This window comes from Hakea prostrata, chromosome 9 (genome assembly GCF_041222555.1).
Source record: "Hakea prostrata isolate BN-2017 chromosome 9, UWA_Hpros_2, whole genome shotgun sequence".
Taxonomy (NCBI): domain Eukaryota; kingdom Viridiplantae; phylum Streptophyta; class Magnoliopsida; order Proteales; family Proteaceae; genus Hakea; species Hakea prostrata.
This window is the reverse complement of record NC_142608.1, coordinates 4,171,184-4,198,499: the sequence shown is the minus strand read 5'-3', so window position 1 is coordinate 4,198,499 and position 27,316 is coordinate 4,171,184. Positions and strand designations below refer to the sequence as shown.

The window sequence follows — 27,316 nt, the reverse complement described above, 5'->3', positions numbered from 1 at the left end:
TTTTTTACGTCAACTCGATGGCCCATCTCAATGGGTTTTAGGGTCCCAATCAGGCTGAAATTTGGTATTTAGCTTATATAAGGCTGTTTGAACACATTGGTAGCCTTGGATTTGTTAAAAAACAATTCTAAATATGATTTTTAAGTCTACCCATAATGTAAAATCGAGATATTATAGAATTAGAGAATGTAAGGTTATATATAACATGTAATATAGAACCTTTAAGGCATATAAATGAAAAACAAGTATTTCAAATGTATCAAATAACCTAAATGTCTTTAAAATTTCATTTATATGATTATCACAATCTCAATTTTTAAGAATATAATAATAAAATTATACAGTCATTATAAATTCTTTATAAGTCATTAAATCATAAGTTGATTAGACAAGTAGAGAATGATTGATCTTCCTTCAATGTTGTAGATGTGGTAAGAATAGTTGCAAGTGAAAATCCAGTTAAAATCCTAAAAAAGTCAGCAAAATTGAGAGTTTCAGTGAGATATGGCGAGATATAGCAAGATATCCAAAATCTCTGCTCTTGATCTCCATTTTGTTTTGCTTATTTGAAAAAGTGAGATATTTCACGAGATCTCCCACCATGACCGTGCGGATGTAGAGGATCTGACTACTAACTCATAATGGCATAGATCGGCTCAAGGAAGATAGAGGTTCATTGGTTGTCTGTGACAAACATTGCTTCAGGGGTTATTTCCAAAGTAAAGTAAGATACCATACTAAGGTACGTTTTGGCTCTTGTACTAGATGGTATTGTTAATTGGTCAATTTAGTCTGGATCTCAATGCTTTTTTCCCGGGAATTTGGGTGAATTGGAAACCGATTCTGTGAGTAAGTTGACCATTGTGCTTCCTTCATTTTCTTTATACATTCGAGAAAAATGTCCATTTATGAATATTGATAAACTGGATCATAAATCTTTAAAGATGAGTTTTCTTTATAAATGCATGACGAAGATATGTGAAGAGAGTGCCAATGAGGTGGGGATCCAGTCTTATTTCAATTAATTTATCTATAATCAAGTCGATATTTGATTGGACTTACCATGCTTACATAAATAATTATAGGAAAGAAAACATGTTCTTTTTAAGATCTCCAAAGTTTGTAACAATCATAGTGTAGATGAAAATGCCGAGGTATATTAGTGACAAAACTAGACAGGATAAGATAAGGATAGTGACACGTTAGAGCTGATTTAGATGTAGTTCATTTTGTTTTGGTTAGATTGGGAGGTATTCCATACATGTGAAGTTATGAAAAAATGAAAAAGTTGTTTGCCAAAGCCAAAGCATGGTTGTATGTTTTTTTAAGGGAAAATCCCAAGACAATTGACAAAAAGCATAGGCACCCAACATTATCAATTTGGTAATGATCTTTCAAACTATCTCTTAAATTTATACGATTGTTGTTAGCAAATTATGTTTAACTGTGATAAGATATTCATGGTTCCAAAGTTGTTCTTAATCTATTGTAACTTTACTGTGTTGTGCTTAGTAAAATAAACCTAAATTTATTTTCCTTCTTCCTCGATGAGATCCTTTTTTTTCTTTCGTTTGTGTTTTATATTATAAAATATAAAATAATACAATTAAGGATATGCTCGTTATTTTACTAATTAACAATTCTAATAAAAAAAACGGGGCAACAGTTAAATTGAGATAGTTTTGGAATATGTATGCTATAAGGCAATTATCTTGAGGTTTCCTCAATTTTTTATTATTATAATAAGTCACAGAGATCTTGAAAGTAAAAAAATTATTTAGAATAATTTCATGCCCTATTAATGATTGATTGGGTGACCAGAAGCAAGTGAAACTAAACTGAGAAATATGAAAACTAACAACAAGTGATATGAGTTTGCAAACCATAAATAATAATAAAACCAAGGTTTAAAGTATCCCACGATACCATACGATACTATCCGCTATGTATCTTTATTTGACCCAACCAATACGATACATCTCGATACGTCTCTCCATTAAATTACACTAAAATACATTAGCCGGAGCGATACAATACTCGATACAGAACGATACATCTCTTAAAATCACCTGACCGATACGATACTCGATACCAATGCTTTAAACGTTGAATAAGACGAAGGAACCATTTGTTTGTAAGAAAAAAACAGGTAGAAAAATATAAATGTGGGATTCACTTGTAATGGGGTGGGGGATAGGTGACATATTAGCAGACATGTTTAATTTAAAGAAGCTTGTTTACACATTTTTTCACTCGAACAAACTAAATAAAATTAGTTTTTTTTCTTTTTCAAATCTCAATGGTTGAATAATATAATAGTATTTCCTCTCTTATTCTTTTTTAATTCTTTTTAAAGTTGGAAGAGGAGGAAATTGAATATAGTTAAGATGAGAGAAATTCGTATTTTTTACTAGTAAGGTCACACGTACATCTATTGACTCAAACAAAAAAATATATGAATTACATCAAATAAACTATATTTATTTTTTATTTTGCATATTTTTTAAACTAAATTTGAACAAGTTTTGTCTTTTTCAGTAAACATTGATTATTAGTAATTATTTCTATATTACCCATAAAATCATTTATTTAGTTTGTTTTTTTCTTCTAGTTTTGTGTGGATTTTCATTGTTTTATCCTTTTACCGTTGAATTAGGACTGTGACGTAATCACATTCTTCAGTTTATCATGTAAAGAAATGTTTTATGTTTTTCTTATAAAATTAGTAATTTTAATTTACTTTCTTTTGTATGCGCGAGAAAATTATAAAAAAGTTAATAATTAATTGGAGGGGTCTTTGTTTTTGGAGAAAAATAAGATATATCGAATTTAAGAAAAAAAAAATCAAGTAATCAAATTTTCTTTTTTAGAAATGGGAAAGGAAGTGATATCAAGTAATTAACATTTTGGAGAAATGGGAAAGAGAAAAGATATCAAGTATTTAGTTATTTTCTTCTTTTTGAGGAATAGAAAGAAAATAATTAATTTTAAAAATTAATTACATCTAACTGAACTTTAGAATCACAATTTTAGATATAATTAATTATATATTTCTAAATAACGTTTGAGCAAGGGTGTGACAATTGCATACCGAAACCGTTTAACTGTACCGGACCGCAGCGTCTAAAACCGCACCGTTCAAAATACCGTACTGAAACCGAATTTCTTCAGTACGGTTCCTGTTTTAGGTACAAATATCATCGGTACGTACCGAATTGGTACCATATCAAATTAAAGAATATAAATGTAATTTTACAATTAAAACACTTTACCTTTACCCTATCCCTAATTTCCTATTTTAGTTTTCCGTTTAATTCTTCACTCCCCTTCTTAGATTTATTGTTTGATCTCTATTAATAACATATTGGGTAATTTTTATCTGAACCCCTAAGTTTGGTCCATGTCATTTTTAGTCCAAAAAATTGAATTTTGCATCTGCTTCCCCTGAAGTATTTAATAAGATCAATTAAGGACAATTTGTGAGTTTTATAACCAAAATACCCTCACATCTATTCTACTGTAAGATTTGCATATTTTCTTCACAACTAAATCCAACGGTGAAAATCAAAAGAGTGGGGTGTTAGATTTTAGACACGTGGATCATTCCAATCGAATCAACATAAATCCATCTAAAAAAATATACATTTCTAAGTCCTCAATTCTCTCTCATCTCCCTTCATAGTCTTTATCTTCGGTCCGGCGTCACCACCATCTCTACCTCTCTTTTTTTCCATTCCTCCATCTTTCCATAGCCGTAGCCAAAGCTGGAATCCATGTCTCCTTCATTTCCACCACTAAAAATCTTAGTAGAATTCCACTCCATTTAATTCCTCATGATTTAGCAGCTCCGTTGAATCTGGTGGAGCTTCACTTACCCGCCGTCGAAGGCCTACCAGCAGAGGCCGAAGCCACCATGGACATGGCCATGGAACAAACCAATACCTAAAGAGAGCATATGATCTACTGAAACCACAACTCAAGGAGTTCATCTCCCAAAACATCCCAGATTGGATAATCGTCGATTTCTCTCCCTTCTGGGCGGCAAAGATCCCACGAGAACTCAACGTTGATATCCCACTCATCTGAACTTCTGTTTACAGGCTCTGCCCGTTTGCTTTCTTTGGTCTACCTGAGTATCTCAGTGGCGAAGCTCAAACCCAACACTGGGCAACTCCAAAATCTTTGACATCGCCGCCCAAGTGGATCTATTTCCCATCCACGGTTGCCTTCCGGCCGTTTAAGGCAGGTCCCATGTATAGAGGCGTTTTCACCGAAAACGCCTCTGGAACGGCCGACACTGAACGCATTTCGCTCATCTCTACTGCTTGTGAGGCCGTGGCCTTCCTAAGATGCAGCGAATATGAAGGTTGATATCTAGAATTAGTATAGAAACTTCACCGAAAAACTGTGATTCTAGTCGTTGTTCTTCCACCAGCGCCGGCACCTTCGTTAGCTGAGAAAAGCTTCGGAGGAGAGTGGCTGACAGTTTTCAAGTGGTTAGATCAACAACCACCCAAGTCGGTTGTGTTTGTTGGGTATGGCAGTGAATGGCAGCCCAGAAGGGGAAAAAAAAGGTAGAGATGGCCGGGACACCAGACCAAAGATGGAGACCATGAAGGAGATGAGAGAGATTTGGTAACTTAGAATGTGTATTTTTTTTCAAATGGATTTTATGTTCATTCGATTTGAATGATCCACGTGTGCAAAATCTAACACCCTACTCTTTTGATTTTCACCGTTGGATTTAATTGTAAAGAAAATATGCAAATCTTACAGTAGAATAGATGTGAGAGTATTTTGGTCATAAAAATCGTAAATTGTCCTTAATTGAGCTTATTGAATACCTCATGGGAGGCAAATGCAAAGTGTCTAATTTTTTGGACTAAAAATGACATGGACTAAACCTTAGGGGGTCCAGATGAAAATTACCCTAATATATTCTATCGATTGTCTGATTGTAATTTCATTAGGATCTTAATGAACTAATAACAAAACACTAAATACCGTGTTTAAACCGTTTTCCATACCGAAACCGTACCGAACCATTTTTGCAAATACCGAAATCGTACCATATCGTGTAACTTTAGTATGGTATGATTTTGATTTTTGGTATTCAAAGTTGGTACCGTAACGGAAACTGTACCAATTATCAAAACCATACTGATTGACACCCTTAGTTTGAGGGTATTATTAGAAATAAAATATGACCACCAAAGCGAAGAAAAAAACAAGCAAGAAAGCGGGAAACTTTTAAACATTGAAGATTGAACAACTAGGAATCGGGCGATCTGTGTGCAACTCAAATTACTGACTCCGATCCGGAACGGCTTCTCAACCGCCATATTCCAGTTCTTCATTTTGGTAGGAGTTCCAGTTCTTGAAACCCATGTGAATTAAGTGGGTATTTGGTTCTTTGAATTTGAAACTCGTATAAGTTATTCAACATTTATCAAGGAAAGGATTGGAACTCTGCGAGTGGAAGGGGCGGAGGAGTTTCAACAGTTCTAGTTTTCTGGTGTCAGTTTCAGTTTACCAGTGTTTCCTGTGCCTCTGCATTCCTGCCTCTCAATCTCCGTCAGGAAATCAAATGTGTTTCTCATTACATATGATTTGAGAAAACACTGTTGTTCTTGTTCATGTCAACGGTCGTCAATCATCACCTGAGTTAATCAAACAACAACGCCGCTGCTGAACCTGATTACTATGTCTCGGTCTCCTCGTCATCCTTCCTCAGTCAATTCTTTGAATCATTCCTTCAACGGCGCTAATCCTTCTACTTCAAATGCAAACGCCAACGCCTCTCAGGACAACATGCAAAGTGAAATGGCGACCGTTGAGCAATTGATTCTTCAGCTTCGTGACCGTGATCTTAGAGAGAATGCTCTTAAAGCTCTTCTTGATCTGTCAAGGGTATGCACTTTTGGTTCTGTCCTCCTCAACCTTCTTTCACTTGACTGTTATCTTTATAATCCAAGATTGTTCCTTTATACCTGAGTTGTATTACTGCGGTTCTCTTTGTGGGATTTTAATGGGCATTTGGGAAAAAGAAAAGGTTCACTTCGCGTTTCTCTTATCGAATTAACGAACTCTCTTGAAGAGTTTTCAATTTTACTCTTAGTCCGAAGACTTAAAGAAAGTTTAATTTTAGTGTATTTTGTTCGGAGTAGAAGCAACTCGATTATTATCAAACCGACTGCAATCTTTTTCTGCCACCAGAACGCCTTCTCTTTTTTGTATCCAAGACAAACGTGCTGCGAGGCTGCGCTACATCTTTTTTATTCGTCTAGTGTCATTGTAAAGAATCCTTGTCTTGTTTTCCACGTTGTTATTTTTCCTTTTCTCCATTGCTTTACCATTTCTCTTGTGATTTCTTCTTCTATTTTAGGTCTCATATAAAATATCAATAATCAGTTTACTAATAATAGCAATATCGATTATCGAGTACAATAGTAATAATTTTTTACATATGAAATCCAATACATAAAATCATTGTAGAGTGCTTGATATGTGGTAGATACTTTTTATTCTGGACGTTGTCATTAGCAGATTCATCGATTGTAAGTTTTTAGAAGATCGTAGTTCAAAATTTTGCCATGCTCCAGATGAAACAGGAATTGAAACCCCAAAGCAGCATAATTTTGTTTGGAAGTTTGCTCAAGCTTTTGCTAATTTTGGTCTGAGATAAATGAGAGCAAAATATGAGTTTTTGAACCCAGTTGAAGAATCATCGGTTTTAGTTTTATCAGTACCTTTTTCTTTAATGCTCAGTTGGAGTATACTGCTTTATTTATTGTAACTGGATTTTCCATTTTATGATGCCTGGAGATAAATATTTCAGGTATTCGTCACTGCAGCCATGATCACATGCTCCTCCACATGAGACTCAAATGTTAATCGTTATATGTGTCTGACGACTCTATATGACTTCATTCAAGCCTTAAGGACATGAAAATTAAGAATTATATCGATACTCTATCATGGTTGCATGTAGCTTTTTCAAGATTGTTTTAGTTAGACGTTTCAATTACGTGTAGCTTTATTATTGTTGAATTAGGTTGGACGCATAAAATCTAGAATAATCAATGTGGTATTAGGTATCTTACAGTTTTGTTTCCTTATATTTAATATTACTTTTATAGACCTATTATGGTACTTTACCATGGATATTCATGATGATGTGGTTGTTACTACCTTTCCCACTGTTTTTGTTTGGATTGTGAGCAGGGAGTGAATATTTCATGTCTTTTTTTGGTATTAGTAGGAAATATTTTAATGGAGAAGTCTGTTTTTGCCTAGAGGTTGAAATATTGCAAGACACACAACCTTGCTGGTTTTGAAATTAGTGATCAATCAGACCTAATAAGGTAGGCAAGTGTGTTTCCATTTGTATTTTGGTGGAATTGTGGATTTAGGTGGTGGAATTTGAATGGGTTTCCTTCTCATGCAAAATAAGATTTTCTTTTATAAGGTGGTAAGAACATTTGGGAGTGGGGGCTGAGATATTGGTATTTGGGATGGTAGCGATGTTTTCCAATACCACGGATCCTTCTGTATCAGTTTGGATCAGCTGATTTTACTCTTGGTTTTCATTAACTTATTTCCTTTTTAATGATTTTACCCTTGATCTGATGCCAACTTTTGATTGTGGATCAGTGAAACTTGTTCCAGTTAATCCCACACTAATACCTCATTCCATGTTTGGGAGTTTCCATTGATGTGACCACGATTTTGACCCCTGGCAGAAACCCTAAGTGGGGCCCTCTATATGGCTCCAAGAAGCCTCCATGGGCTAGCTGAACCCCCTAGGAGGGGTATTTAGGGCATTTTTGGCCCTCTTTTATTGTTGAAATTAATTCCAGATTTAGTCCTAGAGTCCAATTTGGGTTTAGTTCCTAATTTAAGTTGTGTTTGAGTTGGTTAAGTTGTGGACAAGATAAGACTCTTTCATGAGAGGGGTTCTTGTCTTTAGGAGTTTTCTTTTTAATGATTCTGGAACATAAAGGAGGGTCTGAATTGCAGTAGGTTTAGGTTTGAGAAATTTGAAAAATAAGTTGCAGAAATTTAGAGGAAGAAGATGAAGTGCAGGAAAAGTTTCAAACCTAAGGAAATGCTGGAAAAGTTTCAAACCTAAGGAACAAGGTTTAATTGGGGGACACACTAGGGTCAACACGTAGAGCATGGTGCGATCCTAAGGGGAGAAGAAAAGGGTGTTAGGGGCTGAGAATTTGGTAGTTGCTGAGGGTGGGGCTCTAGGGCTGCCGTGGGGAAGAAGGGGTGGGGGATGGGCTGGGAGGGTCATAAGGAGGGGGATTAGGGCCTAAGGGGTGTTGCAGGGGGATTAGAGGCTGCTGCTGTGTTGCGGCAGCAAGGGAGAGGGGATTACCAAGGTGCACAGGCAAGAGAGGGGCAGAGGAGATGCGTGGGTAGGGAAGAAGAGGGGAATGGCGCTGGGTGTTCACTTGTTAGGAGCTTCTGTATGGTACTAATGTCTGTTGTGATTCTGTGAATGGCGATTAGCTGCTGATTGTAGTTGAAGAACTCTTCAAAATCTGCCGTGGTCCTCCCAAAGAGAACACGACCCTGGGTTTCACAAAGACTTAATTTCATTCAATCAAACTTGTAGAATTGCAAAGAATACTGGGCTATATATAGCCTTCAAAAGACTCTAGTCTAGGACCAAGTGGGATTGCTTAACAGACAAGGATCCCACTACATTATCTGGATTCTTGATTTGGAATCTAAACAACTATAGACATATGCTAAAATTAAAAGATTAAATAAGTCAAGACTCTCAAGGAATTCCACTTGAAAAAGAATTTCCTAGTACACTCCATCACCAACTACTAAAAGATAACTTCTAATTAAAAAGTAAACTCTTAACATATAAGATCCCTCCTAAAAGATAGGAACCTTCTTTGTGCAAGAGTCTTATCTTATCCACAACCTATCCAATTAAAGCACAACTCAAATTAGGAAATAAAAACTAATTTGAACTCTAGAAATAAATGTGAAAATAATTCCAGCACTAGAAAGAGGGCTAAAATGTCCTAAATACCCCAACTAGGGGGTTTGGCCAACTCAAGGGGGATTATTGGAGCCATTTATTGGGCCCCACTTAGGGTTTGGTGAAGGGGGGCTTTCTATGTTCACACCATGGTACATAGATCCCATAGAGGTTGTGAAAATAAGACAAGAAGAGTAAAAGGAGTATAATTAAGTAGAAGAGAAAATAAGTGACAAACGAAGTCAAACTAGCCTTCTAGGAACATCCTCTATAAGAGGTCAGTTGCCGGGATATTAGTCCTGCAACCAACTATATCTGTAGTCATACCAAGGTTGAGCCCTGTCACATGCATATCCGTTCTTACCACTTCTTCTATTGGCATTTTAGGCCTGTCCTCTCTTTAGCTCTGTTTAATTGAGTTTGGTTACTTTTCCTTACTGGTGCATTGTGGGTCTCCATTGGACACGATTATACCACCTTAGGTGATTCTTGCAGAACTAATCCTGGAATGGTGCAATTCTTTATTTGGTTCTCTTCTAACATATTATTCCTAACTCTTATCTCTCGTGTTGTGGCTCATCCTCCTCAACAGCTTCATGTCAACTACACTCATTTTAATGATATTAAACTTCTTGACTGTCCACATTCTACCCCAAATGAACCACAATCAAAGGTAATTAGGAGAAAAGCCAATGAAGAGAGAGTCACATACTCCAGTCCCTCCCTTTCTCTTTTCTAGACACCTTCACATGGTTAGTAGTTTCTCACAAAATATCTCCAATCTGTGAAACATTACTTCTTCCATTAGCATGACAGTAAAAAGGTGCATACTCACCTTACAGTGAAGGGTTTAATGCACACAAAATTATACAAATCATATTAGTATGCTTGAGTATCTTTTCTGGGCTATTTATCCAATGAAATGAAGAACTTGAACTAGGGGGTAGGAAAGCTTTTTATTGTATACAACCATCGTAAACTTGGTAGGATTATAGGATTTTATAATCCTTAAAAGGAATGTTAATATTTGACAATCTCGTAATTGGTAAGGTTAGAGTTTCGAGAGATTTAGAGGGGAGCTTAGCCCACTGCCCCCCACCCTGGGCTGGCAAAAAGGAAAAAAAGATTGTCTACCCTTCCTCTCTCTCTGACTCCTCCACTTCAACTGCCCATTGTGGCTTCTGCCAGTGCCAACTCCAAAGCCAAATTTGTTCAGGCCAATAAGGGCCATAAGATGGCGTCCTTCAAGCAGTCAATGCTTGGTCATAGTAACTGTGATCTTATAGAGTATGCATTTTATGAACTCTCTAAGGTATGGCCTTCTGGTTTCGTTCTTTCAACCTTCTTGCACTTGATATTATCATTTAAATACGAGATAATCCTGTCTATAGCTGAATTATACTGCTATTTTTTGGGGGTTGTGTGTTTATTTTATTATTATTATTTTTTTTGGGGGGGGGGGGGGTGTTGATTTAGTGGGTATTTGAAAAAAGAAAAAGGGTCCATGCCATTTCTCTTATTGAAGTCTTGAAGCCTTCGTCATAGAATATGTATATGTGGAGATTATGTACATTCTAAAAATTGTTACTGGTAAATTTCTTGATTGCAAAATCATCGAAGAATGATCTGTTTTGGTTTATCAGCTTTTTCTTCTCTTCAATGCTTCTGTTGGATTGACATGCTTTGGTTGTTGGCTACTAGTATAAAGCATTTTACAAAGCCAGGAGGTTGATTTTAGATATTGTTAGTTGCTACTGTTGCCATGATCACATGGTTACTCCTACTAGACTCAAAGTTTCATCTTTATACTTGTCTGGCAACTCTTTATGACTTCATTCAAGCCTTAAAGGACATGGAAATGAAGAAATATGCTGGTATTGGTTATGCTTGCATGTGGCTTTTGCAAGACTGTCTTATATCAATTTCACTTATATATTTTCAATTTGTTGTAGCTTTTATTTTGTTGAAGTACTCTGAAATCTGGATGCATAAATCTATGATAACCGATTCAGTGTGAGATTTCTTATGCAGTTTCTGTTCGTGAGTTTCAGTCTTTTTGTGCATAGCCTATTGTGGTGCTTTTCCTGGCAATTTTCATAATTTGGTTGGATGCCTTTCCAATTGCTTTGTTAAGATTCCATGCAGAGATATTCAATTTCTGCAGTTCTGCTGTGTGTTATTTTAAGTTATTATTTTTCTGGGTTAGAAAACCTACAGTTACCTGAGGTTTGTATCCATTTTTACTTACCCAAAAATTAAAATATTTTTGTCTTCAGTAACAATGGTTTGACCAAATTGTGCCAAGAACATTTTCTTCTAGCAACTATAACAATAGTTGAAGATTGAGTTCTCTCTCTTCGGCTTTAGCAAATGTTGGGATTAGGTTATAGTTGATTGGTTGTTGCTATTGTTTCTTTGACTTGTGTTTTTCTTTTCCTTCTAGAAGCGGGAAATATTCCATAATTTGGGCCCCCTGTTGTGGGATTCTTTTGGCACTATTACTGTCCTTTTACAGGTATGTTCATAACCATTTGCTAATTCTGTTTCAAAATTGTAAAGCTACAATATAGTCAGTCTATCAACAGAGTATGTTCTAGACAGCTTCCGAACAGGTCCTTCAATGATGCTCTCTGAATTAGTGCTGATTATTTTCCTTATTTTGTATACTATGTTCTGTTTTGATGGTGATGGGTGCCTCACTCCACTAACTCATAAAAAATGTGAGATTAAGTACCCTAAGCTTAGATTGTGGAACGTAAAAGGAGATTGCTGAAATCTTTTACAAATGAAGTAGTCAAACAAGGAAAGTGGGAGTTCAAGGGGACGCCAATATGATGTGGAATGAGATGGCTACTTGTATTAGGAAGGTTGATAAAGATGTAATAGGTGAATCAAAAGGAAAACACCATTCTTATAGACAAACTTGGTGGTGGGATGATGAGGTTCAAACAGCCATTAAGAATAAAAGCTAATTCTATGACATGGCAAAGGACTAAGGATGTTGAGGTCCTATAAAGGTATGAGTTTGCTAAAATGAAGCTAAGAAAATTGTTGAAGAAATAAGGGAGAAGAAATATGAAGATCCATACATTAAGCACGAAGGAAGGGGAAAAAAGTTATTGATGTAGCCTTAATTGAATGAGGGCCAGCTCTTCTAAGATCTTCAAGAGAACCAGCTCATATAGTGGATAAGTGTGGCTTTAGGGGGGGAAAAAGTTAAGTTTGGGCTTTATAGTTAGAAATCATATGCTTTTATATGATGCTAGGTCATCGAGGATACTTGGCTCATCTCATGTAGATTTGTGATAAATTCGTTGTGATGGGAAATTGGGGTCTATAGGTGTTTTTTTTTTTGGATGAATAAATAATTATAATAAACGAAAGAGAACAAAGGAAACAAGGTCTTTAAGCAGAAGACTGGAAAGAAGAGCTAAGACCCTAGGAGACAACAATAAACTTGTTCCTTGGGGTATCATCAACAGGGGGATGGGGAGTAGCTAATAGTCTAGAATACACATCAAAATAGATGGCATTCCAAATCGTGTTTGTAGAGCGGGATTTGGAACTTTATCTCCGAAGATTGTGCTCCCACTATAAATGATGAATAGAGGCATAGTAAACTAGCTTACCAATTTGATCGCAAATGGAAGAGCCTAAAAAGTTTCTCACAATCCAAGATCAATCACGAGAAAAACCAAAGGATCTAGAGAAAATGGAAGTCAGGGCTTTTCCCTAGATAGATTTGGAGAAAGGGCATGAAAAGAAAAGATGCTTAAGGTTCTCCAAGCCGTTCCAACAAAGGATGCAGTTGGGTTTGCTGGAATATGGTGGCCAATAAGGAGGGATTGGGGGGGAAGAGCATGGTTGAGAGCCCTCCAAAGGGTAAGGGAATGATGGGGGGATGAAGCCTTTGAACCAAACCAAGTGGGTCTTGGGGGGGTTTAGGGTTATGGGTGCGGAGGAGGTTCCAGGCTGAAAGGGTGGAGAAGGTTATGGTGGAGGATGGGAGCCAAACACTGAGGTACAAGAGGATCTAGAGAGGGAGGGGGGAGAGAGTCCCAAACCTGTGTGAGAATAGGGAGGGGAGTAGGGTTCTAAGAGCCATTAATGATGAAATCTGACAAGGGAGTGTCTTTGGGGATATGAGAATCATAAACAGTGCGGGGGCCAAAGTGGGTGTAAAAGATGCCCATCGGATGCCACCGGTCAATCCAAAATGAAGTGGAGGAGTCGGAAGAAATGATGGTAGAAATAGCAAAGAGTGCACAGGGACACAACAAGAGGATTTTCCTTCAGATCCATGAAGGGTTGGAGGGCATAGGAACAGTCCAAAAGGAGTTCGACCAGAGTAGGTAAGAGCGGACCCACTTAACCCAAATGGAGTCATGCTTAGAGGCAATTTTCCATATGAGTTTGAGAAGGTAGGCTACGTTAACATCAATGATCCGGCAAATTCTCGGGCTTCCTTCAGAAGTTGGGCGACAAATAGTCGACCAATTGATAGGGTGGATGAAACGTGAGGCTTCCCGCCCTTTCCAAAGGATGGTATAGAGGCTTCCCGCCCTTTCAAGATGGTACAAAACAAGGATTCCATAGCATGGATGATAGATTTGGGGATGGAGAAGATCCCGCACCCATAGAGGTAGGAGGATTGGAGCACGAAACGAATAAACTCTACACTATCGGAAAAGGATTGAAGCTTGCCCTTCCAGAGTTGAAGCTTCTTACAGATATGATCGAGCATAGGGAGACTGTGGTGATGGTAAGTCTACCTGGAATGAGAGGGAGGCCTAGGTAGACAACGGGATAGGAGCCAGGCTTAAAGCCCGAGAGTTGAAGGGAGGCTCAAAGATGAACAGAGACACCGGAGAGAAAGAGGGTGGATTTATCTAGGTTGACCCAAAGGTCAGAGAGGGATTCAAAAAGTGAGAGGGCCGAGAGGATGGAGGAGATGATTGGTGATCCACTTTGGAGAAGATCATGAGATCATCAGTGAAAGTGAGGTGGGTAAGATTAAGGGATTTGCACTTGGGGATGGTGGAGATGAGAAGTTGATTGGTTTTGGATTGAAGGATACGGAAAAGTACTTCCAAAGCTAAGGAAAAGAGGTAGGGGAAAGGGGGCACCCTTGGCGAATGCCTACACATGAAGGGAAGAAACCTACAAGCGAGCTGTTGGTGATGATGGAGAAGCGGGGTGAAGAGATACAAATCCCAATCCAGTGAATGAAAGGGGGGGGGGAAACCCATGGAAGAGAGGACATCACTAATGAAGTCCCACCATATAGAGTTAAAGGCTTTGTGAAGATCTACCTTTAAAAGAGTAGCTGGGGAATGAGTCGGTCTATTAAAGCCACATAAAATTTTCCCGCAAAGAAGGCTGTTATCCGCTATACTACCCCTCGAGATAAAGGTAGATTGATTCGAGCTCACAAGAGAGGGTAAAGCCTTTTTTGGCCTATTCATTAGGACCTTAGAGATGAATTTGTAAAGGAGGTTACACAGGGAAATAAGGTAAAAATTGGAGAGAGAAGAGGCACCTTGCTTCTTGGGGATGAGGCAAAGGAAGGTTTGATTGATGGAAGAAAGATGAAAAGGGTTAAAGAAGAAGCTGTGGATGGCATGGACAAGATCAATCTTAATAAACTCCCAAAGGCAAAGAAGAAACCCATACTGAAGCCATCAAGCCCCGGGGCCTTATTCGGCTTATGGGAATGGATGGTAAGGAGGATCTCCTCTGAGGAAGGGATAGCACAAAGATAGGAGAAGTAGATGGGTCGATGAATTTGTTGATGAGGTTAGAAGGGAGGGGGGTGCGGGAAGGTATGGAAGGCTAAGAAAGAAGGTTAGAAAAGAAAGAGATGACCTCTGCCTTATTGAAGTTGTTTCGAGCTTTGAGGGACCAATGAAAATATGCACAGGAGTCCTTGAGCTCAAGCCACTTGATTCTAGCTTTTTTGCACAAAAAGCTTTCTTCAGTGATAAGGAGGGAAGAAAGCTCAGAGGATGGGGATTTTCATTTTCAGCAAAAGGGGTTGGTGGGATCATCTTGGAGAAGGGATAAGTGGAGATTCAAGCGACAAGTGGAGACAGTAGAGGAAACATTGCCAAAAGTGGAAGAGTTCCAGGAGAAGAGAGCTTCCTTAGGGTTGTGAAGCTTATGAGCAAAGGTGATGAGAGGGAGAGAGTGACAGTGGCAAGGTTTAGACCAAACTTCTTTGATTGTAGGAATCAAAGAAGAATTTGAAGTCCAAATGTCAAAGAATTTGAAAGGCTTTATAACCAAAGGAGGTTGGGGGAGAAAGGTGGATAAAACAGGGGGAGTGATCAGAAAGATTGGAGTGAGAGAATGAGGCATTGGAAGCAAGGAAGGAGGAGAGACAAGAAGCATTAGAGAGGAAACAGTCAAGTTCGGAGGCTATTCTGGCAGGTCCAGATTGCCAATTATGCCAAGTAAGGGGGTGGCCAGACCAACGAAGGTCAGAGATACTGGAGTCATCTAAAGATTCTAAACAGGCATTGAAGTCTTCCAACAAGCTCATGAACGTACCGGATGATGTTAAAGTCCCCACCAATACCCCAAAGGAGACTAGAAGAGGGGGATGAGATAGAGTGGATATCCTCCCAAAGGGGGGTGCGCTCAACAGCTCAATTGAAACTATAAATGATAGTGAGGAGGGAAGGGAGAGAGTGATTGGAAATGATGCTGAGATGCATGAGCTGGGGAGAGAGGATTTAAGGAGGGTGATTTGGAATCTCTCGGAGTCCCATAGAGGCATAGAATCCATAAACGACCATTGGGAGAGACGGGCAAGTTAAAGATGAAAGACCAAGAGGGTGCAATAGATTGGGCAATCCGATGGTCATTCTCCATTTGGACATGGGTTTCAAGAAGGGCACAAAGAGAGACTTATAGCTATCTTGATAGTATTTTTTACCTTAGCTTGTTTTGCAAGGGAGTTAAGGCCCCTGGCGTTCCAAATAAAGAAATCAGACATATGGATCAACTCGGGGGGCATCAATGTCGCTGCTGGGGGTGGGTCAAAAATGGGGCCAAGTAGCATTTGAGGATAAGAGGTTGAAATGGGGAGTCTCACACAAGGGGGAGTTAAGGGGAGAAGGGGTTTCAAATAGATATGGGTCAATAGAAGAATTGGAGGTTGGAGATGGTAGCTCAAGATAGCCATAGAGGTTCAAGGGAGTATGAAGCGGGTCTGGTTCAGTGGTAAAGGGAAGTGTGGCTGGAGAGGGTAGTGGGTAGGGGAAATAGGGGTGGATGGTTGGGGATTGGTGGTGGTAATGTGGGCTCGGTGGTTGGGAGGAAGTGGGTTAGCTAACGGGTTTTGGAGGCGTGAGATGGTGTTGGTGGGTTGGGTAGGTGAAAAGGGATTTAAGATATGAAGGGATAGTGATTTGGATGGCCCAGGGGAAGAAAATAGGGAAGGCCCAGAATATTGAGAGGGTTAGGCGCAAGAGGGATGGGCTTGGGGAGGGAATTGGGAGGTGGGTCGTGGGTTGGGCCGGAGCGAGAGTTGGATTTGGGTAAAATGAAAATGGGTTTATTTAACAAAGAATGCAGGTAATAAATAATACAGAGACATGATTCCCCAAGTTTGGTTGGGTTTGGATGGTCAAATTAAAAGATATGAGGGTGATGCAAACCAAAAGAGGAGGGGAATCTGGGATTTTTAGATTTTCCTTGATTAGGGCAAATTTAGGGTTTTGGTTCATATCTAGACTGTTGGGACCTTCATGTAACCCTCGAGTGGCATGGGGGGGGGGATTCTCCTATTACCCCTTCTTCTTTGGCTTTCCTGTATCTTTTTCTTCTTTTTTCTCTTTCTTTTTTCTGATTTCTGCTCTTACCACCAGAAACAGGGTAATAGGGAAGAGGGGAGGGATTTTAGGGGTCATGGGAAGCATGATAAGGAGGGGCCATTAACTCCAGGAAAGTTGTGGGGCTGGGGGTAGGTATCCCTGACCTAAACAGGAGGGGAAAAGGCTTTTAGAGGAGATTTGAAGGTCTGGTTTGGGGTTCTCTGGGTTGCGTAGAAACAGGGGAAGGGAGGGGAGGGCTGTGAGGCTGGGAATACCTGGGATGACTTGGGCTGTATTCTGGAGATTGGTTGTTTGCAGTTCTGGCTGTAATTGACACTTGAAGGCTGAAACAGGAAGCTAGAATCGCAGAGAAGATCTGAAATCAATCACTTTGACCACTGCAGGGTCCCCTCAAACGAACCCTGCCAAACCTCTTTGGCTATAATTCTCACGTATCTTTCATCAAAAACCGATGAGCTCTGAAATAGGCTTGAGCTTTTATAGCCTTTACAACTTGAAATAGAATCAAATTCTCTTCCTATCCAAACTCAACTTAGGTTCCTTGACTAATTAGGAACCTTATCTACTGATAACTGACTTTAAAGACTCCAAACATAACAAATAGCTGACTCCTAACCTGAATTAATTACTTAAAGAAAGAAAAACATTGCTGGAAGACAAAAAATACCCCCCAAGGGGTGCACATGAACTAGGGAGGCTAGCACTGCTTGCGGGTCCTCTTCTTTGTGTTCACATCAAAGAGATCTTGTTTTGCGGGTTTTAGGAAGTACGGAAATTCAAGAATATATTTGTATCTTGAAATTGGAGGTTTATAATGGGTTATGACTAGGATCTAAGGCACTAGAGTTGGGGGAATGATGTACCTGAAGTGTGGGAAAGATTTGATGGCTGGACTGGCCTAGATCTTACCTTGAATTGGGTCCATGGTAAAAAATTCAAGGGAAACTCAAGTTTCGACCGGGTGAAAATGGGAAACTTAGGTGGAAACTTGGGAAATTTCGAGGAAACCGAGGACTTTTCCGTACAAGTTTCGACATCAAGTTTTGACAGGTTTTAGAGAGTATTTTGGGATGGGATCCTGTATTTAAGCTAATTAGAGTAATTTGGGTCTGTTGAATAGTCTAAAAAGTTAGAAGATTTAAGAGGGGGGGGGGGGGGAAGGTGTGCGAGAAGGTGAATGGAGTGTAAAAAAAGTTAGAAGATTTAAGATTGAAAAAAAAGGTCTGTTGAATGGACTGGTCTAGATCTAATCTTGAGGAGCCTTATAGAACTTCAGAAAGAATGAAGTGGCTTCTTGGAACCTCAACGGAATACTCAACTCTAGGACTTTTGACCAAAATTGATACAAACCAATAGTTGTAGCAGCAACACAGGCACAAAAACTCTCAAGGCTTATATAAATACTGTCCTCGAACTGCTTGGTTTTATTTATTGAATAAAAAAAGTGATGTTTTCACCTGTTTCCAAAATTCTCATAGAATGTTGACTGGCCAATTTGTCATAAAATTCTTCTCGCCAATAATGGGAATATGTACATACTGTGCAAACTTCAATCTTAGTTAACTCACCATGGCATCCATCAGACTAGTTGTGTCGATACCCCTGCTCAAAATGGGGCAGCTGAACGTAAAAAGTGCCATCTCCTTCAAGTGGCTCGTTTTTTTATGTTGTCTATGAATGTTCACTCTCGTGCGGATGCGGTACTTTTTGGCCACATACCTCATTTATAGGATGCCATCCAAAGTATTGCATCAATGCTGCCTTCTTGACTCCTATTAGGTTCTGCATCCTTCACAGATCCTCCAAAAGTCTTTGGGTATGTTGCCTTTGCTAGGAACCATCAAACCTATGGTAAACTTGATGTTCTCAGGCTATGATGCATTTTTCTTGGATATTCTGCCACCCGAAAAGGGTATAAGTGTTATCATCCACCTTCCCATAAATAATTCACTATAGTGGATGTGACCTTTCAGGAAAATGTTCCATGTTTTACCCTGATACCTCTTTAAGGGGAGAGTAAATCTAGTGAAGAGGTTTTGATTCTCATTCCTCCTATAGAAATTCCTTTGGGGATTCCTACTGATGTTGCCCATCTGGAAGAAAGGATGGCTGGACGAGAATGACCAATGGTTGAGAGATAAGAAATTGGTAATGCAAGGGGAGCAACTTACTTCCCAATCCCCCCTAAAGCTATACTGCTTTAAGAAGAAGGAAGCACAGCATGACATGCATCCACAATTATGCTTGGCCAATCTTTATCCCCAACTGTAGGTCCTGTAGCTGTTAATCCTAGTGAGTCTATCTGTGCTCGTGGGCTCGTGGCTCTGACCCCTCATTAGACTTACCAATTGCACCATGTAAACAACAAAGAGCATGCACTTAACATCCTATTTAAAATGTTGTTACCTGTGATTTGTTGTCACCTACTTTCCAATCCTTTGTAATTTCCTTGTCCTATATTTGTATTCCTAACACCTAGCAGGAACCACTGCTCAATCTCACTAGAAAGAAGTGATGAACCAAGAAATGAAGCCTCGGGAAGAAAGCAAAAAGTGGGATCTAGTTGCAAGTGGTTTATTGTGGTTAAGCACAAGGTTGATGGTAATGTGGACAGACATAAGACTAGATTGAAGGCTGAGGGGTTCACTCAGACCTATGACATTAACTATCAGGAGACCTTTGCACCAGTAGCCAAGATGCAAACAATACAATTTTTTCATGTTCAATGAATCAGTGTTGTGATGTTTAACAACTTAATGTGAAGAATGCCTTCCTTCATGGATAAATTCAAGAGGAGGTGTACATGGACGTCTGATGAGGAGTGAGGACCAATAAACCAAGATTCCTTGATGAATAGCAGTTAAATATAGGGTTTATGAAACCCTGCAGCTGAGGGATTCAAGGGCTGTTTAGGGCTTTTGGGTCTCCTGGATGGTCTGAAATTAGGGCTATTGGTTTAGTGTTTAAAGACATAAATCTGATGCATATTGGTCTCAGTTTCAGATTCAAGTTCTTAAGTTTTAGGGTTTCGGGAATTTAGGGTTCCAAGTTTCTAGGGTTTGAAGAAGGTAGATAGGGCTGAGACTGGGATCGAGTGTTGATGATAGTGGGAAGGACATGGATCTATCAGGAAGGGAAATTTGATGGAGGGTTTGAGAGATACGGAAATTGGGGTTCTGGGGAAAGAAGGGAGGGCCAAATGGGGGTGGGGAGTTAAAAATAACAGTACAAGATGGGGAATAATGGATGGCATGATCTGAATTGTTACTTCTGAATCCTCGAGGGGCTGGAATAGAGATTGAGGGGTGGAGGCAGACCAACAGTTCTGCTGAAGGAGACTTCCTTCACTCGACATCTGGATCTTGCTGCAAGCCTGCAACAAACTCTGAATAGTTGTATTTTGAATTCTCTGGTTTGTACAAGCATAGGCTGTTGTCTATTTATAGCCTTCAATAATGATTCCTAACAGTACTTTAACAACAAAAATAGAATTCAAATAGGACTTCTACTTATCTCACTCTAAACTGACTCATAATAATTTGAAAACAAAGTTGAACTCCTAACATGCTCCTAACTACAATTATGCCCAGTTGGGCTTGAGTAGGACTGTAAAATGACCAAACTATCCCTGGTATCGGTTGAGGTTCTTATGCCACTGGCAGCAGGACTAGGACTTCTTTTGGGCCTTGGGGCTCTTCTTGGGGTGGGTTCAGTGACCTACATCAATGTCGTACCTGGCGAAACTACTACATAATCTCATTGATGTAAACCCCCAAATCAAGGGCTAATCTTCAGGATCAATCAGGTGAACCGGCAGTAAATTTAGGGTTTTATTACCCTGCAGTTAAGGTGTAGCACTGATTTGGGTGATTCTATAAGGATGGGGTATATAAGGGTTCGGGTATGGCTTCAGGTCGAGGGTTTATTGAATTCTAGATCTATACCTTGCTGTAATTTAAATTTCAGAACTGAACTCCAAGTGTAAGGGTTCAAGAAAATAAGCATTTTCTCATTGTTAAGGTTTCTAGGGTTAGGGTTAGGGTCGAAGGTTAAGGGTAGGGAATGATGAAAGGACATAAGGTTCAGGTGAAAGGTTAGAAAGATCTAAGTAAAATTAGGCTTGGGTTTCTCGGGTTTTGGAGAAAAAGTTAAAAGTGCAGAATTTTCTAGGATTTTGGGTGATGTAAACTGTTCAGGGGCAGCATAGGACCTAGGATTACTTTCCTCAAACCCCATGGCCCCTGGTTGAACCAGGGGTATTTTGGTCATTTTGGCAATCTTTTGGAGTCTGAGGTTAGGGTGTCATTGGGCCCAGCATGTTATTAGGACCCTAGATCTACTTTGTTTATGTTATTTTATTTTTTATTTTTATTTTTATTTTTAAGTTGAGTCAATATTTTTGCGACTCTTTGTTAAGGTGTGATGCCTAGGATGTGTTGGAATCCTGTAGTTTCAATATTTTTTTTGTTAGGATTCCATATCTGCTCTTAGATTCCAAATTGGATCATTCTAGAGTGAGATTTGATAGAGTCCTTGTTTGAATTAGGATCTCTAGTCAAGTAAGAGTCATACTTAGAACAGGTTGTTAGTTTTAAACCGAGTTGGTTTCTTTAAGTTGAGTCGGTTTCTTAAGTGGAGTCTAAGTGTGTTTTCTTTCAGAGGCTAGAAATAAAGCCTCAATCCTCTGTAATTGCCAAATTGAATTTGAATATTAAAATTGATTGAGACTTTGGAGGAAATAGAAGTCATGGGATTTCTTGGGGAGGCCTGTGGCAGTCGTTAAAGAGTTCTTTCTGTAGTTTCTCTTCAAGTTCAGCAGCAGTCCTTCAACTCCACAACTCCTTCCCATCTCCAAGTAAGTAAAGAATACCCCCAGCACCCTTCCTCATCTCCCCAGATCTTCTCACCTTCCCTACAGTAGCAGTAGAACCCTTCCCCTTTTAATTCCCTCATTCCCACCCACTTACCTCCCGTTTCCCTCCTAGTTGGATTGCATGTTACCCCTCACCCCATCCTACCCTTAATTCCCTCAAAAAGACCTAAACCCTAGCACTTCATCTTCTTCATTGAAAATTTTGCAATTCATTTTCAACCTCTAGACCTAAACTTAGTTCAACCAAATCCCTCAACCACACTCCAAACCCACTTAGGATTTCATCTCCTACACCTACTCTACTCCCCCTCCAATTCCTAACCCTAGCAGACACCCCCAAGCGTCATATTCCAAGTAGGAAACTTCAATTTAAACCCAAACCTATAGAACCTAGCCTGCAATTATAAAATAAGAACATCAGTCAGTCCTATTCCTAGCATAACCAAACCTTAGAATTCATTAAACTATTAAATTCCAGATGTGAAATCATAAATTACAGCAAGTTCTAAACCCTAAACATAAAACCTAAAGTCCCCTAGCCTGGCCGAAACCCATACCAACCCTAACCCAACCCTCATTACTATCTATTGCTGCAAAACCATACATTAGAGAGTTGCGGCACTAGAAGACTGCTGGTTCTCGAGAGAGAGGATCCTGGAGTTCACTTGATTCTAGGGCATCATTCAAGCAACTAAACTGAAATTTGGTTCACATCATTGGGTGAGGGGAATAGACTAGGTTTGGTTAGTCTAATAAGGCTGAAATTGGGAGGGAAGGTCGCTAGGGTTAAGGGGATGAGGTTCCTAAAGTTTGGGACAGATCCAGTGGTTACATTACTGTAGGTCTAAGCTTGAAATCTAGGTCTCTAGAAAAATCCAAAAATTCCAGAAAAATCAAGAGAAAAAAAAAAAAAAGAAAGAAAAAAGAAATGGGGATTAGGGTTTAGGGGGAAGAAGAAGGGATTCAGTATTTCTAGGGTTTTTTTTTCTTTTTCCCGTGGTGGGTTGGGGGGTAGGACTAAGGTTTGGATTGAAAGATAGGGGAGGGGAGAGGGGAAGAGGTTTCCTAAAGGGATTGGGAAGTAGATTATAGGGTTGGGGAAAAGGGGTGTGAGTGAATCCTACGGCTTGAATAGATGAGAGAGGTGGGTAATGGGGGATCACAAGAGCAAAGGCTAGGGTGAAGGAGAGGAGACGCTGCAGGCTAGGGGAGGGGGAAAAGAAGAAGGTGGCACTTGGAGAAAAGAGAAGGGGAAGGGTAGGGGTAGGGGTGGGACGTTTTACTGTTAATGGAGAGAAAGGGTTGCTGAATTCCAGAAAATCTGAATGCACAAAGTTGCCACAGGTTTCCTCCCTTGGAAACTCATGAATCCACTCAATATCTTCCTTCTCAATTTTATGCAATAATCAAAACTGTCTTCTTTATCAGCAAAGGGCTATATTTATATGCTTATATATGAAGGATTTGAACTAGGACTTCTATGTGGACTCAAATTGGAAAGCAAACAAACAAGGACTCTTTAACTAAATAAAAGTGCAAACCTATAAGGACCTCTAATTTAAAAGGGAAACCCTTTTAAGATAGGACTCCAACTAAGAAACCAAAACCAAGAGGAACTTCTACTTGGGACTCTTATTCTACTAAGGAATATCACTTAACTATTCCTAGGATGATTCAAATTACAAAACATGAGTAGGACAAGTTTCCCCAGTAGAATTTGGACTACTATTGAAGGAATCTAATGTAACCACGGATCTAGGGTTAGAGTGAAATTGTAATTTCCCTAGACTAAGTGGCTGCCCAGGAAATTCCAGCAAAGTAGAAGAGGGGATTTAATATTGTTGTTGTTGTTTTTTATTTTTTATTTTTATTTAAACACTGTCTAGGCCTGCTGAACCTAAAATTCAGATTTGAAGTTTGAACTTTATCAAAAGCTGAATTTCAGATTTGAATTCCAAGTCCTTGGGCCACTGGGATTCGGCTAGGTTTAGGGTTTGGAGAATTGAGCTGCTGTTCTGCAGTCAAGCGCTAATGAGGGACTATTCTGCAGTTCAGAACAGACTCAGATAAGCAGGCCTGTGTTTTAAGAGGTTTAGGAATTTTCTGGAATTTTATAAAATTTTGCAACTTCAATTGAAGAAGATGAAGTACAGAAATTTCAGAACTCAGAAAATAGGGCTGGTTTAGGGAAACTGAGGTTAGGACTAAACCCCAGAGGTTTATGCGACTCTAAAGAGGGTAGTATGGTAGGTTTTAGGGCTGGGAATTAGGGAATCCTAATGAGATTAGGATCTAGGATCTAGTATCGCAGGAAGGACGAGATGGGGGATGCTGCTGCTGCTAGGGAAGTGGCTAGGGTGAAAGGGGAACTGTGGGAAAGGAGGCAGGTATGAATTGCAATGGGGTTGGTAGGGTTTCAAGGTCTAACTTAAGGGAATGGGGATAGGGGAGTTGTGGTGGGGATGGAGGGGCTGCAGGGGTTGCATGGGCTAAGAGAGGGGTGGGAAAGGTTGCGGGAATGCCGGGAAGAGGAAAGAGCCTGGTCTAGTGGGGGAAGGGGCTGCAACTTACTTGGGTAGCTGGGATCTTGAAGAAGGCTGCTGGACTTGATGATGGAGGCTTCAAACTTGACTATGAACTTGCTTGAATGCTGGAAATCAATATAAGAATACTCACAAAGACAACTTCAGGGTCCCCCTCTTATGAACCCTGCCACACTCAAACAATTAGACACTCAAAGTTTTAATTCATCAAATCTAAAAATAACTTACAATGAAGAGGCTATTAATAGCCTAAAATAGCAAATTTAGGCTCAGCTTAGTAGATCCTTATCAGAGAAGGATTCCATTAAATATCAAATTGGACTCTTAATAAAGAAACATCTCTTGACTGGATAAGATAGGGAATCCTATCCTATCTCAACTATGACTCATGACTCTTTCAAACATGACTTTAACAGTTAACTCAAGATAAACTACTCAATTCAAATCCTAACTAAACTCTGACTGATTTGACAAAATTCTAAAATAAATCCTAATTTAATTTCAGGAGTAAATTGAGGGCTAAAATGCCTAAAATACCCCTCCTGTAGGGTTTTGCCAGCATACGGAGGCTTCTGGATCCATCCAGAGGGCCCCACTTAGGGTTTTGGCCAAGGGGTCCTTGTGTGCACAACAGAATCCTTATCTAAGTAGGACTCCAAGGAGACTAGTACTCTTTCATATCTTGACAAGGACTGATTGAAATAAAAAAATAAGGTTAGGACTAGAATGCTGATAAAATTCTTGTTCTACTCAGATTAAATTGGGTTGGATCAGGGGTACGCAACATGATCAAAATGTCCCTATATTGGCCGAAATTTCCTGGGCTGCTGGTGGGGTCACAAGGTACTGGGAAACCTGTGAGCCTTCTTTGGGGGTAGTCCTAGGTCAGGTTCACATCACTCATGAGAAAGTATGCAAGCTCAAACGTGCTCTATATGGGTTGAAGCAGTCCCCAAAAGCATTGTACAGGAGAGTCCATAAAGCCATGGTGTCTATTGGTTACTAGCAAAGCAATGCAAATCACACTCTATTCATAAAAAAGGCTAATACCCACACCGTTATACTGTTGGTGTACGTGGATGATATAATTATCCTTTGAAGTAGTGCAACTGAAATTTCATCTCTAAAGGTCTTCTTGGGAGTAGAGTTTGAAATCAAGGACATGGGAAAGCTGAGATACTTCTTGGGTATTGATTTGGCATATTCTTTTAATGATATCTCTCTCTCTTAGAGAAAATATACTTTGGACTTAATAACAGATACAGGTATGTAAGGATGCAACCCACCAATACACCTATTGAGCCCAACTCACATCTGAAGGCCCAGGATGGTGAACCTATGGACAAGACCAGCTACCAAAGGTTAGTGGGGAGACTCATTTACTTCTCACAATAAGCCGGGCACAGCTTTTGCAGTTAGCTTGGTAAGCCAGTATATGTATGATCCATATCCTCTCATCTGGTGTCGAATTTTTAGATACTTAAAGACAGCCCCTAGAAAGGGAATTCTAATTTCTTCTTATGGACATCTTAATTGTGAAGCCTATATAGATGTAGATTGCGCAAGGTGCCCAAATTTAATAGTGGTTATTAGTTATTGTACCTATGTGGTAAGAAATTTGGTTACATAGAGTATTAAAAAGAATGCTATTGTTGACTTGTAGCTCGGTCTGGTGCTGAAACTGAATTCAAAACAATGGCCCAGGGCATATGTGAGTTATTGTGGTTAAAAGGGTTACTCCAAGATCTATGTGCAGATGTAAAGGTCCATATACGACTATGCTCAAATGGCAAGTCAGTTATGAGTATAGCTCACTACCCTGTTTATCATATGATAGAATTAAGCATGAAGAGATCAAACAGCATTTCATTAAGGAGAAAACTTAGTTAGGTCTAATTAGTGATTCCTTTATTTCTTTAGAAAAATCAAATGGCTAATGTGTTTTTACTATGAGTCATAGCATGAGAACTTTGGTCCTATTATTAGCATGTTGCGTTGTAATTTTGAGTACAAGTGGTAGAACTGTCTCTCTAGGATATTATTTTGTAATGTCCCACATCAGGAATTTATATTCTTCTTTTACTCATCTACTTACACAAATAAAAACTGATTGTGTCTGACAAGTCAGGAATTCTCAGACCATTCAAGACAAGTGAAGTCCTTGGAATAGGATTTAAAAAACTGAAATGGACAAGTACAGCATGACTACTCCTATGTTTCAACAGCCTAAGTTCTTGGCTGCTTTTATGACTTAAAAGACTGCATTAAATACTTAAAAATAAAATGGAACTGACAAAACATAAAAGGACTAAAAGTTGCTGACTTAAAGTTGGACAGAATTACATGGTTGCACAGCCCATCCAAAATTACAAGACTGAAAAAAAAAGAGTATGAAATACTACTGGACCGGTGGACCAGCACTTTGCTGCTGGGCAGCAAGTCTAGGGGCTTCTCTTGGGCTTGGGCTTGCACTTGGTGTAGGTCTTGGAACATGCGTGATGCGACCTTTACCATCCTATTGATGGCTTCTTTCGCTTATCCCACTCATGCCTAAAATGCTTGCTTGTGAAGACTCAATAGCAGAAGGGGCTAGCAGATGCGTAATTGAACCAAATCGTGATTCATCTCTAACCAGATCGTGACCCTCTGGAATGGGAGAGGGGGGAAAATAAATCCAGAGAAATCACATCAATGAAAGAAGTGAACAAAAAGGCGAAGAAATCAAAAAGATATCTCATGCTCAAAGTTTCTATAGAAGTTTTCTGATAGAAACAAGGGGAGCCATTAGAGATTGGCTTCTGAATGGATGGGCAAGTTAATGATTTTGATCTTAATAGGGGTCCATTAATAAAACCTATAGCAGCCCTGTTTGTTTTTCATTCAAGATATACTGAATTGGTTGTCACTCAGAAATAATCTGCTAAAATCTTTTACTTTTGGCATTCTTTGAAGTCTTCTTTGACCTAGCCCCTTGCTGTCCCGCCTCAAAAAAGAATTCCCTTTCCCAAAAAGGAAAAGTATCTAGGTTTATCTTATGAGGGAGATGCTTTGTGTTGTA

The 27,316-nt window shown here is 39.3% G+C and overlaps 1 protein-coding gene and 1 pseudogene across 1 annotated transcript in view; both read left to right on the top strand.

Moving 5' to 3' along the window:
* The first annotated feature begins 965 nt into the window (after window positions 1-965).
* Window positions 966-4,886, top strand: LOC149004144 (putative UDP-rhamnose:rhamnosyltransferase 1; annotated as a pseudogene).
* A 617-nt stretch (window positions 4,887-5,503) lies between these two features.
* The window catches only part of LOC149004143 (uncharacterized), a 45,040-nt gene continuing 23,227 nt past the window's right edge, over window positions 5,504-27,316 (top strand). Inside the window, exons 1-2 of the mRNA XM_089168549.1 lie at window positions 5,504-5,910; window positions 11,448-11,519. Coding sequence (XP_089024675.1) covers window positions 5,704-5,910; window positions 11,448-11,519 — 279 coding nt within the window. The 5' untranslated portion in view covers window positions 5,504-5,703. The remainder of the gene's footprint in view (window positions 5,911-11,447; window positions 11,520-27,316) is intronic.